This window comes from Neolamprologus brichardi, chromosome 20, assembly GCF_056152115.1.
Source record: "Neolamprologus brichardi isolate AB-2024 chromosome 20, ASM5615211v1, whole genome shotgun sequence".
NCBI classification, from domain to species: domain Eukaryota; kingdom Metazoa; phylum Chordata; class Actinopteri; order Cichliformes; family Cichlidae; genus Neolamprologus; species Neolamprologus brichardi.
Genome location: NC_142123.1, coordinates 11,558,954 through 11,573,822, shown reverse-complemented (window position 1 = coordinate 11,573,822; position 14,869 = coordinate 11,558,954). Strand labels below are relative to the sequence as shown.

General features: G+C 38.8%; 1 protein-coding gene and 1 non-coding gene across 3 annotated transcripts; both read left to right on the top strand.

Annotated features, from left to right (window-relative positions):
* The first annotated feature begins 5,816 nt into the window (after window positions 1–5,816).
* On the top strand, window positions 5,817–6,522 carry LOC102782985 (uncharacterized). The gene is made up of 3 exons (XR_015717046.1): window positions 5,817–5,839; window positions 6,065–6,242; window positions 6,507–6,522. It is a non-coding gene; the product is annotated as an uncharacterized LOC102782985 (transcript).
* Window positions 6,523–9,663: 3,141 nt separating this feature from the next.
* On the top strand, window positions 9,664–13,861 carry szrd1 (SUZ RNA binding domain containing 1). 2 transcript variants are annotated; one of them, XR_015717013.1, is made up of 5 exons: window positions 9,664–9,775; window positions 11,585–11,634; window positions 11,858–12,121; window positions 12,829–13,361; window positions 13,483–13,861. XR_015717013.1 is itself a non-coding variant. In XM_006785291.3 (4 exons), exons 1-4 carry the CDS (start codon window positions 9,728–9,730, stop codon window positions 12,938–12,940), a joined length of 474 nt encoding a protein of 157 aa, XP_006785354.1. In that variant the 5' UTR covers window positions 9,664–9,727; the 3' UTR covers window positions 12,941–13,861. The 2 variants fall into 2 exon arrangements, 1 of the variants encoding a protein (XP_006785354.1); XM_006785291.3 differs by having other exon boundaries at window positions 12,829–13,861.
* The last annotated feature ends 1,008 nt before the right edge of the window (window positions 13,862–14,869 follow it).

Sequence of the window (14,869 nt, the reverse complement as noted above, 5' to 3'; positions counted from 1 at the left end):
TCACTCTTTCGAGGATGCCAGTGTTCACATTTTGGACAGAGAGGACAGATGGTTTGAAAGAGGAGTGAAAGAAGCCATTTACAGTGGGGCAAAAAAGTATTTAGTCAGCCACCGATTGTGCAAGTTCCCCCACTTAAAATGATGACAGAGGTCAGTAATTTGCACCAGAGGTACACTTCAACTGTGAGAGACAGAATGTGAAAAAAAAATCCATGAATTCACATGGTCGGATTTGTAAAGAATTTATTCCTAAATCAGGGTGGAAAATAAGTATTTGGTCACCTCAAACAAGGAAAATCCCTGGCTCTCACAGACCTGTAACGTCTTCTGTAAGAAGCTTTTCATTCCCCCACTTGTTACCTGTATGAATGGCACCTGTTTGACCTCATCATCTGTATAAAAGACACCTGTCCACAGCCTCAACCAGTCAGACTCCAAACTCCGCCATGGCCAAGACCAAAGAGCTTTCGAAGGACACCAGGAAAAGAATTGTAGACCTGCACCAGACTGGGAAGAGTGAATCTACAATAGGCAAGCAGCTTGGTGTGAAAAAATCAACTGTGGGAGCAATCATCAGAAAATGGAAGACATACAAGACCACTGATAATCTCCCTCGATCTGGGGCTCCACGCAAGATCTCATCCCGTGGGGTCAAAATGATCATGAGAACGGTGAGCAAAGATCCCAGAACCACACGGGGGGACCTGGTGAATGACCTGCAGAGAGCTGGGACCAAAGTAACAAAGGTCACCATCAGTAACACACTACAACGGCAGGGAATCAAATCCCGCAGTGCCAGACGTGTTCCGCTGCTGAAGCCAGTGCATGTCCAGGCCCGTCTGAAGTTTGCCAGAGAGCACATGGATGATACAGCAGAGGATTGGGAGAATGTCATGTGGTCAGATGAAACCAAAGTAGAACTTTTTGGTATAAACTCAACTCGTCGTGTTTGGAGGAAGAAGAATACTGAGTTGCATCCCAAGAACACCATACCTACTGTGAAGCATGGGGGTGGAAACATCATGCTATGGGGCTGTTTTTCTGCCAAGGGGACAGGACGACTGATCCGTGTTAAGGACAGAATGAATGGGGCCAAGTATCGTGAGATTTTGAGCCAAAACCTCCTTCCATCAGTGAGAACTTTGAAGATGAAACGAGGCTGGGTCTTCCAACATGACAATGATCCAAAACACACCGCCCGGGCAACAAAGGAGTGACTCCGTAAGAAGCATTTGAAAGTCCTGGAGTGGCCTAGCCAGTCTCCAGACCTCAACCCCATAGAAAATCTGTGGCGGGAGTTGAAAGTCCGTGTTGCTCGGCGACAGCCCCAAAACATCACTGCTCTTGAGAAGATCTGCATGGAGGAATGGGCCAAAATACCAGCTACTGTGTGTGCAAACCTGGTAAAGAACTATAGTAAACGTTTGACCTCTGTTATTGCCAACAAAGGTTATGTTACAAAGTATTGAGTTGTATTTTTGTTATTGACCAAATACTTATTTTCCACCCTGATTTACGAATAAATTCTTTACAAATCCTACCATGTGAATTCATGGATTTTTTTTTCACATTCTGTCTCTCACAGTTGAAGTGTACCTCTGGTGCAAATTACTGACCTCTGTCATCATTTTAAGTGGGGGAACTTGCACAATCGGTGGCTGACTAAATACTTTTTTGCCCCACTGTATGTCCACTGTGAGCGACCATCTTTGAACAGAGGCGGTGGCTTAAGACACCAACTGTCTGCCATCTATAATCCAGTTTTGAGATCCCTTCCCAGACGCCTTAACGCCCACTCACATCCTGGGCCATCTGACCTCAGGAAATCACATGATAGGGTGGGGCAAGGTTTCACAATGAGCTCACCCGAAACCCTGGCTGATTGTGACCCACACCCGTTTTCACACCTTGGCTCATGTGATTAGGTAGAGGATCATCACGGGGTCCTTTTGTCCCTCCTTTGGGGGGATACTCCCCCCACTGTTCCCCGCTTGAAGTATGCACACATTAAACACACACAGAAAGCGAGCGAGCAAGAGAGAACCCGAGCGTGCACTTTAAATATAGGAATTTTTTATTGCTTCTACTAGCCCGTCATGTAGCGCAAGGTAATAACAGGCGGGCTCTTAGCAGCTCTTAGCATTTCATAGGTTTGATCCCTCTGCGTGCCTATATCTTTAACTTCTCTGCTAAGGGGGTCCTGGGTGCGCTAAACTTCCGGGAACCCGACCATTTAACAAATAAAGTAAATATTGCAAAAAAGGTAATTAGATTACTGTTACTTTCCCGTAAGCATGCTGCGTTACTGTGTTGCTAAACCATGATTTTGTTTGCGAGCGTGTCTCATGACAATGACCTAAACGAGTGCAACGTTCATGGCAACAGCTGTGTGCAGATCAACAATGGATAATATATCGAGTGCGGGAGAGAGTATGGCAGCGTTTAAAGTGTGGAAGTACTGACCTTAGTTTTTAAAAAGTAACTAAGTAACTAATTACTTTTGAAAATAAGTAATCAGTAAAGTAACGCAATTACTTTTGGGGGGAAGTAATCAGTAATTAGTTACTGATTGAGTAATTAGTTACTGATCAAGTAACCTGACCAACACTGGTCACGTTAGCACGTTACCTTCAACAGGTGGGGCTGAATAAAGAGGCACACACTCGTTTCACTGCAGGGTCCCTTCATTCGTCACATAATCCATGTCGGGCAAAGTGTAAATCCCGAGGCTAAAATCACTTTTTTTAAATTGCAATTTAAAAAATGGGTTTTGAAATGAGGTTTTTCAAAAACATTTTGAAAATCACTTTTTTAAAAATTGGAATTCAAAACTGAATTTACAAACGCAGAATTTATTCTACAATTTATTACTTTATTACAGAATTCTTTATTTCGATGCGTGTGGCTCTTGTGGTCCTCCATAAAGGTAGGGGAAATATTTTCACTATAATTTTTATTATATAATTATTAGCTTAAAAAAATCCAGACTTTACAAAGGGAAATAAGGTCCAGCTAAGTAGAATTCAGTATTCTTGGCTATGTGGTATGAATTCTAACCAATCAGACTTCCTGTGCTATATTTTAACTGGAAACCCTGTCACGATCCAGGGCAGACTCTTAGCGGAATTTACGCAGAGGCACAGAAATAACGTGGTTCACAAGACTTTATTTCAATAAAGCACAGAATTGTCAAAAAAACAAAAAGTGTCCTCTCTAAACTAAGGTTTTCGCAATAAAACGACGAAACAAGGACGATAACCGAGAACTTTTGTAGAGTTATGAAACAACAATAATCTGCTACAAAGGCTAGAAAAGAAAAGCTGAGATTTAAGAAAAATGCTCCCTTAATCTCATTTTTAAAATATTAGGAAACACTGTAGAGAACACTCCTTCCTTGTTGGCTACAATCATCACTTCATTTAAAAATAAAAAGCTATACAGTGAAAAAGTTTGCTTAATCAAAAAATGACTGGATAGACTTGTAGTCAGTCATTTGACAAAGTTTTGCAACCTCAAAAAAAACTACTGTAGGTTGTTCCCTGTCACAGCAGGTAGTTCTGCATGTTTGATTTGGAAGAGTTTTACACTCAGTGTCCTTCTGACATAGCCCCAAAGTTATCTGCTGCTGGAATCCAACTAGCAATTCTTTGTTTATTAAGCAGACACGTTAACCACTATATCTCTGGAGGCATACAACAAAGCTGGGAAGATTTAGTGAGTTTCATTCACTATTGTGTGTAACAGTGAACCCAGAAGAATCTCTCTGCTGGGCTGAAAGCTCGTAGAGCCATCTCAAATCAGCAAAGGCCTTTAGTGTGACCATGTCTGATTTTCATAAGAATTTTAAGTTTTGTAAATTGGTTAAGTTTGGACATATATGATTGCTGTGAAATTTAAGCTTAATGTATAAAATACTTTTAAAGATTTAAAAAACAAATTCTCCATCAACCCACTTAAATCAAAGGTAAAAGCCTGAAAAAGAAAATAAATTCTTAGTTACAACATTTGGTATGTTGTTATTCCACTGTTTTAAATTTAAAAAAAAAAACATTTTAAATGAGTTGCAATTGAAATCTCATGTTATTGACATTTTATTGACATTGGCCAAGCTTTTTTTTTTTGTGGTTTTGGGTGACAAAATGTGTGTTATATTTGAGTTCTTTATCCATTCATTCATTCCTGTCATTATTATCAGTTTTCCACGTTATTTTTTTAGCGCATTTACTGCACAAAGGCCTAATTCACATCTGAGATAAATCATTTCAAATTACTGAAGTTGAGAGGAATGCACTACAAAAGCAACTGATCTTTCAACCATGCTTCTGTCTCTCATAGAGATGCAAAGAAAACATGTGAGTAAGCGAAGTAAGGAGACCTGTTAGTAGTGATGCCCGCTCAAAGCTGACATTCCGTCTTGTGCGTCCAAAAAAAAACAACACACTGCATTCAAGGGTTTATAAGGAAATGAATCATTCGTGGGGTTTGATCATTCCACTGATCATTTTATTGAGAGATATGGAGCCGGCGAGGAAGGGAGGAGGTGGTTGATTTTAGTCATTCGAGTGGGTTTGCTAGGTTTCTGTTCTTGTTGTTTGTTTGTTTTTTGTGTGGGTTTCTTTTATCTGTAAATGTGAAAATGTAAACTGTTTTAACAAACCAAAAATCTGCTTTTCATAGTACAAATATCATTTAAAAACTTTAGAAAGCCTTCCATTTGACTCTTTAAATTTTAATAAAATTAAAATATATATTTTATTTTAAAAAAATCTTAAAATGTTATTCTACAAAATGTGCAGCAACTTAATGTGTTTAGTCTTTTTAGGTGATAGCCTGTGGGACCCAGGTAGACCGTATACCTGCACCTCTACCGACTTGCATTGCAGTTTATCTGCACTCCAGCTGTTTTAAATGAATAAAACCAAACAGGATAACCCTAAATGCATCATGTTTTACTTTACAAGTTCATAAGCATTTTCCCTTTCCAGTTTCATACCCCTGGTCAAAAATATGTATAAGAAAATTGGCCTAATATAATCTTATTTATAAACATACCTGTCTCGTAATTAATTGTATAAGTACATGGAGGCAGGACCTCACAGCAGAACCCTATTCCATAATGTGCTGTACAGTATCATATGTATCTTATATGTCTCTTTCATCTATTGTATTTACCAACATCAAGTAGTCACAAGCAAAGAAAGACCACACCATGACACATGTTTAAATAAGAAAAGTTTATAGTTTAAATTTATTAATTAAACAAATAGACATATTTTTCCCCCATGTTCAAAGCAACACAAGCGCGGCCCATTATCAGACAGAATTGGGAACTCCAGTGGTCAGTCATAATGAAGCCGTTTAATTTTTAGATTCAAGCTGCTCGTCATATTTTGCTTCGTTTGGCCCTGATGCTACAAACACCAGAGGGTGCTGTTATTCCAACCCCATCAAACTGGATCACTAACGCTCTCTGCAGTGCAGCTAAGGAAAAGGCAACAAAAGACAACAAATCGAGTTTTCTCTGGCACAGGGGAGTATCATGACCATCACCATTAACATTTTTATTTCATCTGTAGTCTACTATCTGCACAGGATGTGCAGGATGAAACCGGAGACTGTAATGAACCACACCAGGTTTTATAACTGAGAAAGAGTCATATAATGAGGTGAAAAAAGAAGAGCAAGATTACAGCCAAAGCATTTATGACAGACTGACATGTACTATGGCCAAGGTCTCATACCAAGCAGGAGGCAGGGCTTTTGATCTCAGGCTTGGATTTAAAAGCGCCTGAGAGCAGAGATTCCTAAGCAAGGAGGTGACTGTTTGAGACTCCTACAGGTGAGCAAGATCTTTATATAAACATTAGCATATGAAGTGAAAACTGATTTTTGAACATTTGGCAATCTCCTGTGTAGAATATTACATCAGTTAGTGGTAATAATCAAACAGATTTACACACAAATCTCAAAATTATGCTCAAGATTATGACCTAAAAGTATTTTATGGACACTTGATATTGTGTTATATACACCAAGACAACTCTCTCTGAACGCGCTGTTTCAGAGCGCAGTGAACCTGTACAGGGAAGCAGTGAGTGAGTAGTGATTCCAGTAGATCAGTCTCTGAAAGGAAGGAGAAGTTTTCACATGGAGTCCAACGGTACCCCCAGCGTGCAATACGACCGCTGGAATGAGGAAAATATCAATATGAACGTGGAGGCTTCACAGCCTGTTCTGCGAAGGTGAGACTTGAAATGATGCATGACATTAAAGTTGCATATTTCCCAGTGGTATAGAGAAGCAAAGCTACAATGCACTGAATAGAAACAGAACTACACAGATGAGATAAAACATAAAAATATAATGTATAGGTTTGATGGGGGGCATTGCAAATTCAGTTTCAAATTCAGCATTATACGAAAAATATACCCACAAGTATTATTTTAACCTTTTAAGCCTGAACCACTAAATAATTGATTCTTCCTCCCTTTCTCTGCCATTCACAGGATCTACAACAGAATGTGCACCGGCAACATTGGAATAGCAGTGAAGGTTGCAGGAGCTGTAGCTGCACTGGTGACTGTTTACATTATAGGATACGTGACTGGATACCACATCCATCGATGCCCGTAGAATGAAGGAAGCCATCACAAGATGAACGTGCATGGACAAACCATGAATTTATACAATGCTACGTTAACAGTAAAATTAAAATCAACTCATATTTCAATTTTTATGGAAAAAAAACACAAATCTGTGGCCTTGTGTGGGATTCAGTGCCTCTGATAAATCTCATATCCACCTTCTTAATAAAAAGAAGCTGAAAGCTGTATTGCAGTCCTGGTGGATAGCTGTTGCTACTGTAAAACTACAGTATCACTGGGCACTCAGTTGTATTTTAAAATGCAATTGTATCTGAATGTTTCTTGCCAAATTCATTCATTCAAAGGAAATTCACTCTTAACTGACATCAAGCACTGCACTGACAGCATTTTCTGAACTCTAGACAGCCTTTTCCTTTTTTGCTGCACACTGATTTCATTATGCTTTTCACCCTGTAATTAGTTCTCCAGCATTATGTAACAAAGACATACTGATTTGTACATTCAATGGTATTTGCAGCTCCTAGATGAGTGTTCCACTTTTCAGAAATGCATCTAAACACAATCATCAGTTAAACTGTGCAGGACTGGCTGATTACACAGCTTCTTAAAAAGGAGTGACTGCAGCAGTTGACTTGTTATAGTTTGTGAAACACCCTCCACAAACATTCACCAGCAACTACACAGGAGTTTAATGTCCCAGTTATTAGCGCATTACAATTATCTTTAAAAAAATTATCAGAAAAAGCAGCAATGATGAATTATCCTTATTTTGGAGACTTTTAACACTCATGTAGCACATAAAATTCTGCTTTTAAAAAGAGAAATTAAGTTAATCAAAACTAACTGTGGCATTCTTGACTGATGCTTAGGTTAGAAATACAACAGCATCTAATGTAGTATTTCTGAATGAATCTGAATAATGCCTAACTAAACTCACAGTTTGCTGGTTGTTTCACTGCAGCTCCTTTGTAATCATTCCTTCTTCTAATGCTCTGCTTTGAGAACTCACTTTTTGTTTCAAATAAATCCAACTTTTACTTTCATACAGTGTCTGTTGTTTATTTCATGCATTCGATTACCCTCTGGAAAACCTGCTCCAGATATTTACCATAGTCATATATTTGTGTTTATTACACCTGAAATATTAAAGTATAAAGGCATCGAATCTTTCACTGACATTTTGACATTAACCCCTTTGTAACATGAGAACAAAGTGGACAGGCTGTTTGGAATAGGAAATGACATGAAAGATTTGAAAGTGCACATTTAACGCTCTACATTTTTATTCTTTCACTCTGCCCTATCTATAGGGTAGCTTTTGTATGATTCACTTTTCCATACATTCATCCGTTTCTACCATTTATACAGTAGAAAAACTGATGGATGGATGATTTAAAATAATCTTTATGTATCCTATAATTGCCCTCAGTGAGCTCCCAAACAACATCCACTGTTTTAGCTCCTGTCCCTTTAAGGCCATCTTTTCTTAAAGGCAGCTATTCTCTGATTGGCTGTCATAAACAGAAGGCGGCCGTGCTCACAGCCACAGTTGTGTGCCAATCATTCCTCAAAGATCCCAGGTAAACGAAAAAACAAACAAACACTTGACTTTTAGTTCTGTGTTTATTTCAAAGTGTTAAACTCAGATCGCCTTCATGTCTTTATTCAGAATACTAATATCCTACAAGTATTGAATCTACAAAAAATGTCTCCATTGAAATGAGATGTAAGATAAGATAAGATAAGATAACCTTTATTAGTCCCACACGTGGGAAATTTGTTTTGTCACAGCAGGAAGTGGACAGTGCAAAAGTTATGAAGCAAAAATTAGAATACAATAAGAATAAATACAGTACACAACTGTACAGAATAGAATAAATAAAATACTATATACAGTAGAATAAAATAGAATAAAATATACAATAAGAAAAAAAATAGAATACAAATGCTATATACAACTGAGTAAAAAATACAAGGACATATTCTACCTAATATGTACAGTATAATCTGCTGTTTACAAAAATAAATGATTAAAATGTAAAAAAAAAAAACAGCAGCACATTTCTGTTGCAATGTAAAACAGATATATATCTGGCTGCAATGGGGCACATAGTGCCACTATAACTGACATGCATATCAGTGAGTTTATTGAGTTCATGTTCTTTTTATCCAGGTTAGCTCCAGTGGATCCGGTGTAAATCACTTTAATAGCAATTTGAAAGTCTTTCTTAACTATGAACAAAACTGTGATAATGAGGAAGGAAATGTAACTCCGGTAGCAATAAAGATCTCTGGATAACAAGTATAGTACAATAATTTAACAGCTTGCTGTGTTATCAATCAGTCTGACTTTCTACTACAAATTACAGTGGGTCTTCTTTATTTTATGCAATTAAAGAAGCGATCATCACTGAGAAAATATATGCTTATATATAAATATATAAGATCTGATTATAAACATGAGCTCTAATCCAGCAAATATTGCCTCCATATATGACAAAAAGGACTCCAAGCTGAGGAAATTATTCTCTCAATTCAAGAACACTAATGACTTTTTCTTAGACATCTTCTTAGCACGGAAAGGGAATACAGATGGAAAAATAATGAATGAATTCATGATTTCTGAGGCTCACTAAATAGCGAGCCATATTATTTCTGCAGCCACGTGGACGTTTTTACCTCGCTTTCTAATGTAAAATTTAAACCACAGATGTTAATGCAAGGGCATAAAAAGTATGTGTAATTTATGACAAAGATGTCATGTAGCACAACTGCTTAAAAATTTCTGACATCTGTATATGGGGTTTGGCTAAGAAATCTCACTAGAATACGCAAATGTCTTCTGAGTTCTGTGCGCCTTTTGTTATCATAAAGCTGTACGTGAGAATTGTTAACAATGAAGAAGTCACTGTTTTGTTGAACATAGTTCACATAACTTTACGCATAATATAAATGCTCTGTATACCGAGACTCTACTGAAATGTAGTGTGGCCTTAAAAAAAATCAGCGTCAAACTCTGGGGAAATCCGTGATCGTGACGTCACTGTGTGAAGGCAGCCGGGAGGCGGACCTGAAGGAGGACGGTTCACCTAACTCTACAGCGTGTCTGAGCAAAATGTAACATGGATGAGGAGATCGCTGAAAGTTGGGAAGAAGCTGCTGATAGTGGGGTAAATAACAAATGTCTCAATGTAGCTTCGGTTAAAGACGCATGTGCTTCTAGGCGATTCTTTTTAACGACGGGTTAGCTTTAAGAAGTTCCCATAACGCTGTTTAACGTTAACGGGTCTTACGGGCCAACAATGTGGCTAAAGCTAATGTTAGCTGTAAGAAACTTGGCGAACAAGTACCAATAGCTCGATACTGAACCAGGCTTAACTTGACTTTGCCAAGCAAACGACTGAAGCTGTTTGGAATAATTTCGCGTTGAATGTCGTTAATGTGCTAGATTTTTAGCTAACGTTGGCGAGCTAAGCACTATGGCTTCTGACGCGAGCTAAACCCCGGAATTCCAATTGAAATGCTAAGGTTCAAGTTGGCTAATGTAATGCTAAGCTAGCCATTTATTGCTCAGTAGAAAATGTGTCAAAATAAAGTCAGTTTATTTGTCGGCAGGTATAGGCACTTCGCACAAGAGCACCAGAGCCCATCTTCCTATCTAAATTTGCCTCATATTCATTTCGGCATATTTTTTTAAAGCTTAAAACATATCTTGGAAAAAATGACATCCCCGCGTTAACCTCACAGCCAAAGCAGCTCGTGGATGGCGACAAGCAGCGTTGTCAATTTAAGAAGGAGGAAATTTGTCAGAAAGTAAATATAAGCTTCTTTAAATAGGCACCGCTACGTTGTCGTTCATTTTCATGGGGCCTGATTGAAAGTGGTTGTATTGTTCAGCGTGTTCTTCCCCTCGCCTTCACAAGGCCAGGCTGTTGCGCGACTATTTCGGCCATGTTGTCAACTAGTTCCCGGTTTGATATCTAGTTATGTCACCAAACTGGTCAGTTGGTATCACTCAGCTAACATTAGGTAGCTGTCGTCACGGTAGTTTGGCAAACGCTCGTTAGCTGGTGACATCACGAACGTGGCTCTTGGTTGGGGCTGGCCGGAACTTCAGAAGCTCCTCAGCTTGAACTTGCGGGTTGATTTAACGTATCTTGCTGGGGGTTCGCCGGTGTTGTGCCAAAAAGTGATTGTCTGCCAAAAAGTGATTTCCGGTATTTGCCAAAAACTGATTGCTCGTATTTAAACTGCTATAAGTAACTTGTTGGGCTATAATGTGTGAAACATATGTTAAATGCATCCCTCATAGATGACATAAAGTCATATTGAGCCACAAACAACATTCGTGTAACAAGGTAGAAGCCGCAATCAGTTTTTGGCAGTGACTTTTATATAACCTTTATTTATGCAGTTAAAAAAATCTCATTAACATTAAAAATGTATTTTGTCAGAGTAAGCTGGCCAAGAGGACAGCAGAAATGGCAGCAAATATGACAATAGTTCTGTAAAAATATTTTAAACGAGGATAAAGGACCGGATTGGTTATAATGTAAGTACAATAACACAGAGCTGTAAAGATACTTGAAAAAACAGAGAATTTTTTAATTCTATATATAACCCCTTTGTAAACGCTGTTCATCGAAGTCTATTTACCAACTTACATAAAGATATTACACATAAAAAATACACGGAAACATTGGAAATCAGTTTTTGGCAGGCAATCACTTTTTGGCACAACACCGGTACCTCTGCTAACATCTACATTTAGTTTTCGTTGGCAACATCAGGCGGCTAATGTTAGCAGGCGGAACACTCACTCTGTTATGACTTGGCAGCTGTTGTGCACATGTATAAATAGCTTGTAACTGAATCCCAACTTCAATCCACTTTCCCACTTATTGCCTGCTGAACTTCTTCCTATCTTGAACGTTTCATTTGTTTATATGTAACCTCATGCATGCTGGTTTTCCACACAGGAAATGGAAAAACGGTTGGAAGAGAAGCTAAGGATCAGCCAGAAAGAAAAGTAAGGATTTTAAAGGTTGAAGAAAAATGTTTTGTGTTCTTATGCTTCTTGCTGTTCCCACTATACTTGTACCATTTATAGCAATACCTGCTTTTGTTAATACAACTTTTTTTAAAGACTTTAATTCTATCCTCTAAACCTATTAGCACTCATTTGTAGCGGCCTCTTCCCATCTGTCATGTAAGTAAATTTACATGGACGGCCTCTGTTGTTTTGCTTCCAGGGATTCCAGCAATTCTTCAAGATCTCTGAAGAAAACCATGGTAATACAGGACGACTCCTTACCAGCTGCACCTCCACCCCAGATACGCATTTTGAAGCGGCCTGCGAGTAACGGTTCTCTGACCTCGGGCCTGAATCAGAACAGGCCTACACCGCAGGTCAAATCCCTGGCCCAGAGAGAAGCAGAGTATGCCGAGGCCAGGAAGAGAATACTGGGCAGCGCTTGCCCAGAGGAGACGCCTCAGGATAAGCCCAACATAGACAGGTAATACTCATCAAATATAACTGAGGAGTTTTAATCACAGCCTAACAAAATGCTTGCTTACTTTAGGGAGCTTAGCAGTCATTTGACAGAACAGCAACCTATGCACAGGCACAAGTATGAAGTTTGTGTTTCAGTCTAAAATGCAAGGCAGTCTCTTATCACAATTTCAAAACAGGGTTGTTTTTATTTGACAGTAATCTATACTCTTGGATAAACAGGAGCTTTGAGGACACGATTACTAGGATGGGTGGACTTTATGTCCTCCTGCTCTGAAGATTACGGCTAATTAATATATCTTTTGGTTTTGGTTGAAACTTACTGATCACAGAAAGCTTCCTAATCCTTTGCATTACTTAATGTGACATTATTTGAATAAAAAATAGTAAGTTCAATTCATTTGATTTGAGTTTTGCCACAATCAGTGTTAATGCAACCAAAGTGCAGTAGTGTAAAAGTTGAAAGTTTGATTTGCATAAGATTGTTTTTTAAAGACAAAACTGTAAAATCGTGTGCAGGTACTTGTCTCTCGTGACACGACAGGAATCCTTTAAGTAGGATAGTTCTGGAGTAGGACATCCATTCGAAACAAAAACTATGACTGAACATTGCCAACTGGCAGTGAGTTGTGTGCAGTTTGTGTCAAGCTGTTGGCATATGGAAAAGACTGCTGTCTCTAATTTATTCCTGTTTCTTTTTTTTCATGCCAGACCAGGGCACAATAACTCTACACTGCCTTCAGAGGACACCAGATCAAACAGTCACACTGTCCGGCAGCCAGCCGGCCCAGACGGCACCCAAGGGTTCCGACAGCACAGATAAGTGCACCTAGAGGGCCCCCCAGCCCCTGAGGGAGAGAGATAAAGGGTCTTTTGAGAGCAAATGCAGTACTGTATTCTTAAAAACGTCTTCCTTCAGTTCCCACGTACACGGGGATCTATAAGTAAAGCATCCTTGCTGTCGGCCTCTTTCACAGCCGTCTAGGACCGACAGGGAGCGAGGAACTCCAGGAAGAAGTCCAATGAAAACGTGCTCTCATCTCTCCCCAGTTCAATCTGTTTGGCACTGTGATTATGGACATATTCTGGACTCACTGTGATGTTCCCCTTTAAGAAAAGCCCCTCACCTCCATCTGTCTCCCCTCCGGTTCTAAGTGGCTTCGTCAGAGGATGCCAAAAGGACAAACAGAAAGACTTAAACAGAGGAGGAAAAATGAGGGGCCATGTTAAAATGAGATGAGCTGGTACTTGTGCAGCAGCTTTCTCCCAGCAATAAGACGTCACCTTTTTGTGTTTTTAATTTTCAGATGTTGGCTCACTAAATTTTAATCTCATCTTTCTCTCGCCTGTCTTTATCAAATCTAGGGTTGTTCTGATATCTAACAGGTAAAAGTATGTCTCTCTCACACACACACACACCGCAAGAATCTGTTTAGAGCAGCTTTTTATATTGAGTTTGTTTTTTAAAATAAACATAGCATTTGCTGTTTTTAAGAAATAGGAGATATGTTTTCCACCTTTATTTGGTGGCAAAATCTGACAATATTACATGTTGGGTTCTTTGTATGGTTTAAACACCTGGAACTGCAGCTGGTGTCTAAAATGCACACACTGCTAATGAGTACTTGACTGAGATTTTAGATATATCAGGACACCACCTAATATGTAAATTGCCATTTGTTTCTTAAAACAGGGGTTAGGATTTATGTGTGAAGTTGTATATCTGACAAGGTATGTTTACGTTTTTTTTTGTTTTGTTTTTTTTTAAAGGTTTCTGGCTGTCTTCCTTAGACTGTCATTTCATTTCTATTTAAAAGTAAAGGCAAAAAAGATGAGATGTTGGATTGAAGTCCATTTTAAGTAGCTTTCCTGCAGTTTTTTCTTTAAGAAGAGGGCAGCAATGTCAGAGCAGTATTTTTTAACTAAAAAAGAACCAAAAGCCCTTTTTTTTAAAAACAAAAACTAATAAAACAACAACCTAAAAATCATTATTTGAAGGTGATGTTGGCAGCAATTTAAAGAAGGGTCAGATGGTGAATTTACTGCTGTACCTCTCGAGCCTCACTGTCTTAACTCCACCTTGTTGGCGGCGTGCTTCTTTTCTTCACACACCCCACTGAAGTACAGCATGTAGGAACTCAGGTCAAGTGAATGAGGCTGAATGAATGAATAAGATTGTATTTTTCCAGCAAGGTTGATTGCTCATACAGCTAATGTCCGTATTTAAGCTTGGGTTGGCACTTAGAAACTGTGCTCTATAAATTGCAATGTAACTGAAATGATGTCTATGCCCCAAGGTGTATGAATGTTGGATGTGTTTTGTTTTTTTTCCACAGTCAGCATTTTAGTCACAAGAATGGTGAGTGATGGTCCACTGCTTAAATGGAGCAGCTAGATGCGATCCACAGAGCAGTTGCCTTTGTGGCTTTCAAAGACCATTGTGTTCAATAGTTTTTTTTGGGGAAACAGAGGAGATTTCAAAGCCATATTAAATGGTGTGACATAAACACAAAGTTCTTACAGTGGTTGAATTCAGCTTGTGCCTCCTGTATCACATCTTTACTTCCTGATTATTTTTTTTGGGTTGTGTTACTGTATTTCAAGAAACTGAGGGTGAGTTCACAGTACTGGTAAGCGATTTTTGTTCAGGAATTCTAACGACAGAGCAGGAGACGGGTTTAGCCAAGTGCGAACACAAACTGCCTGTAAATACTTTAATAAAATGATTTGGGAAAAAAAAAGTTTACGTTCA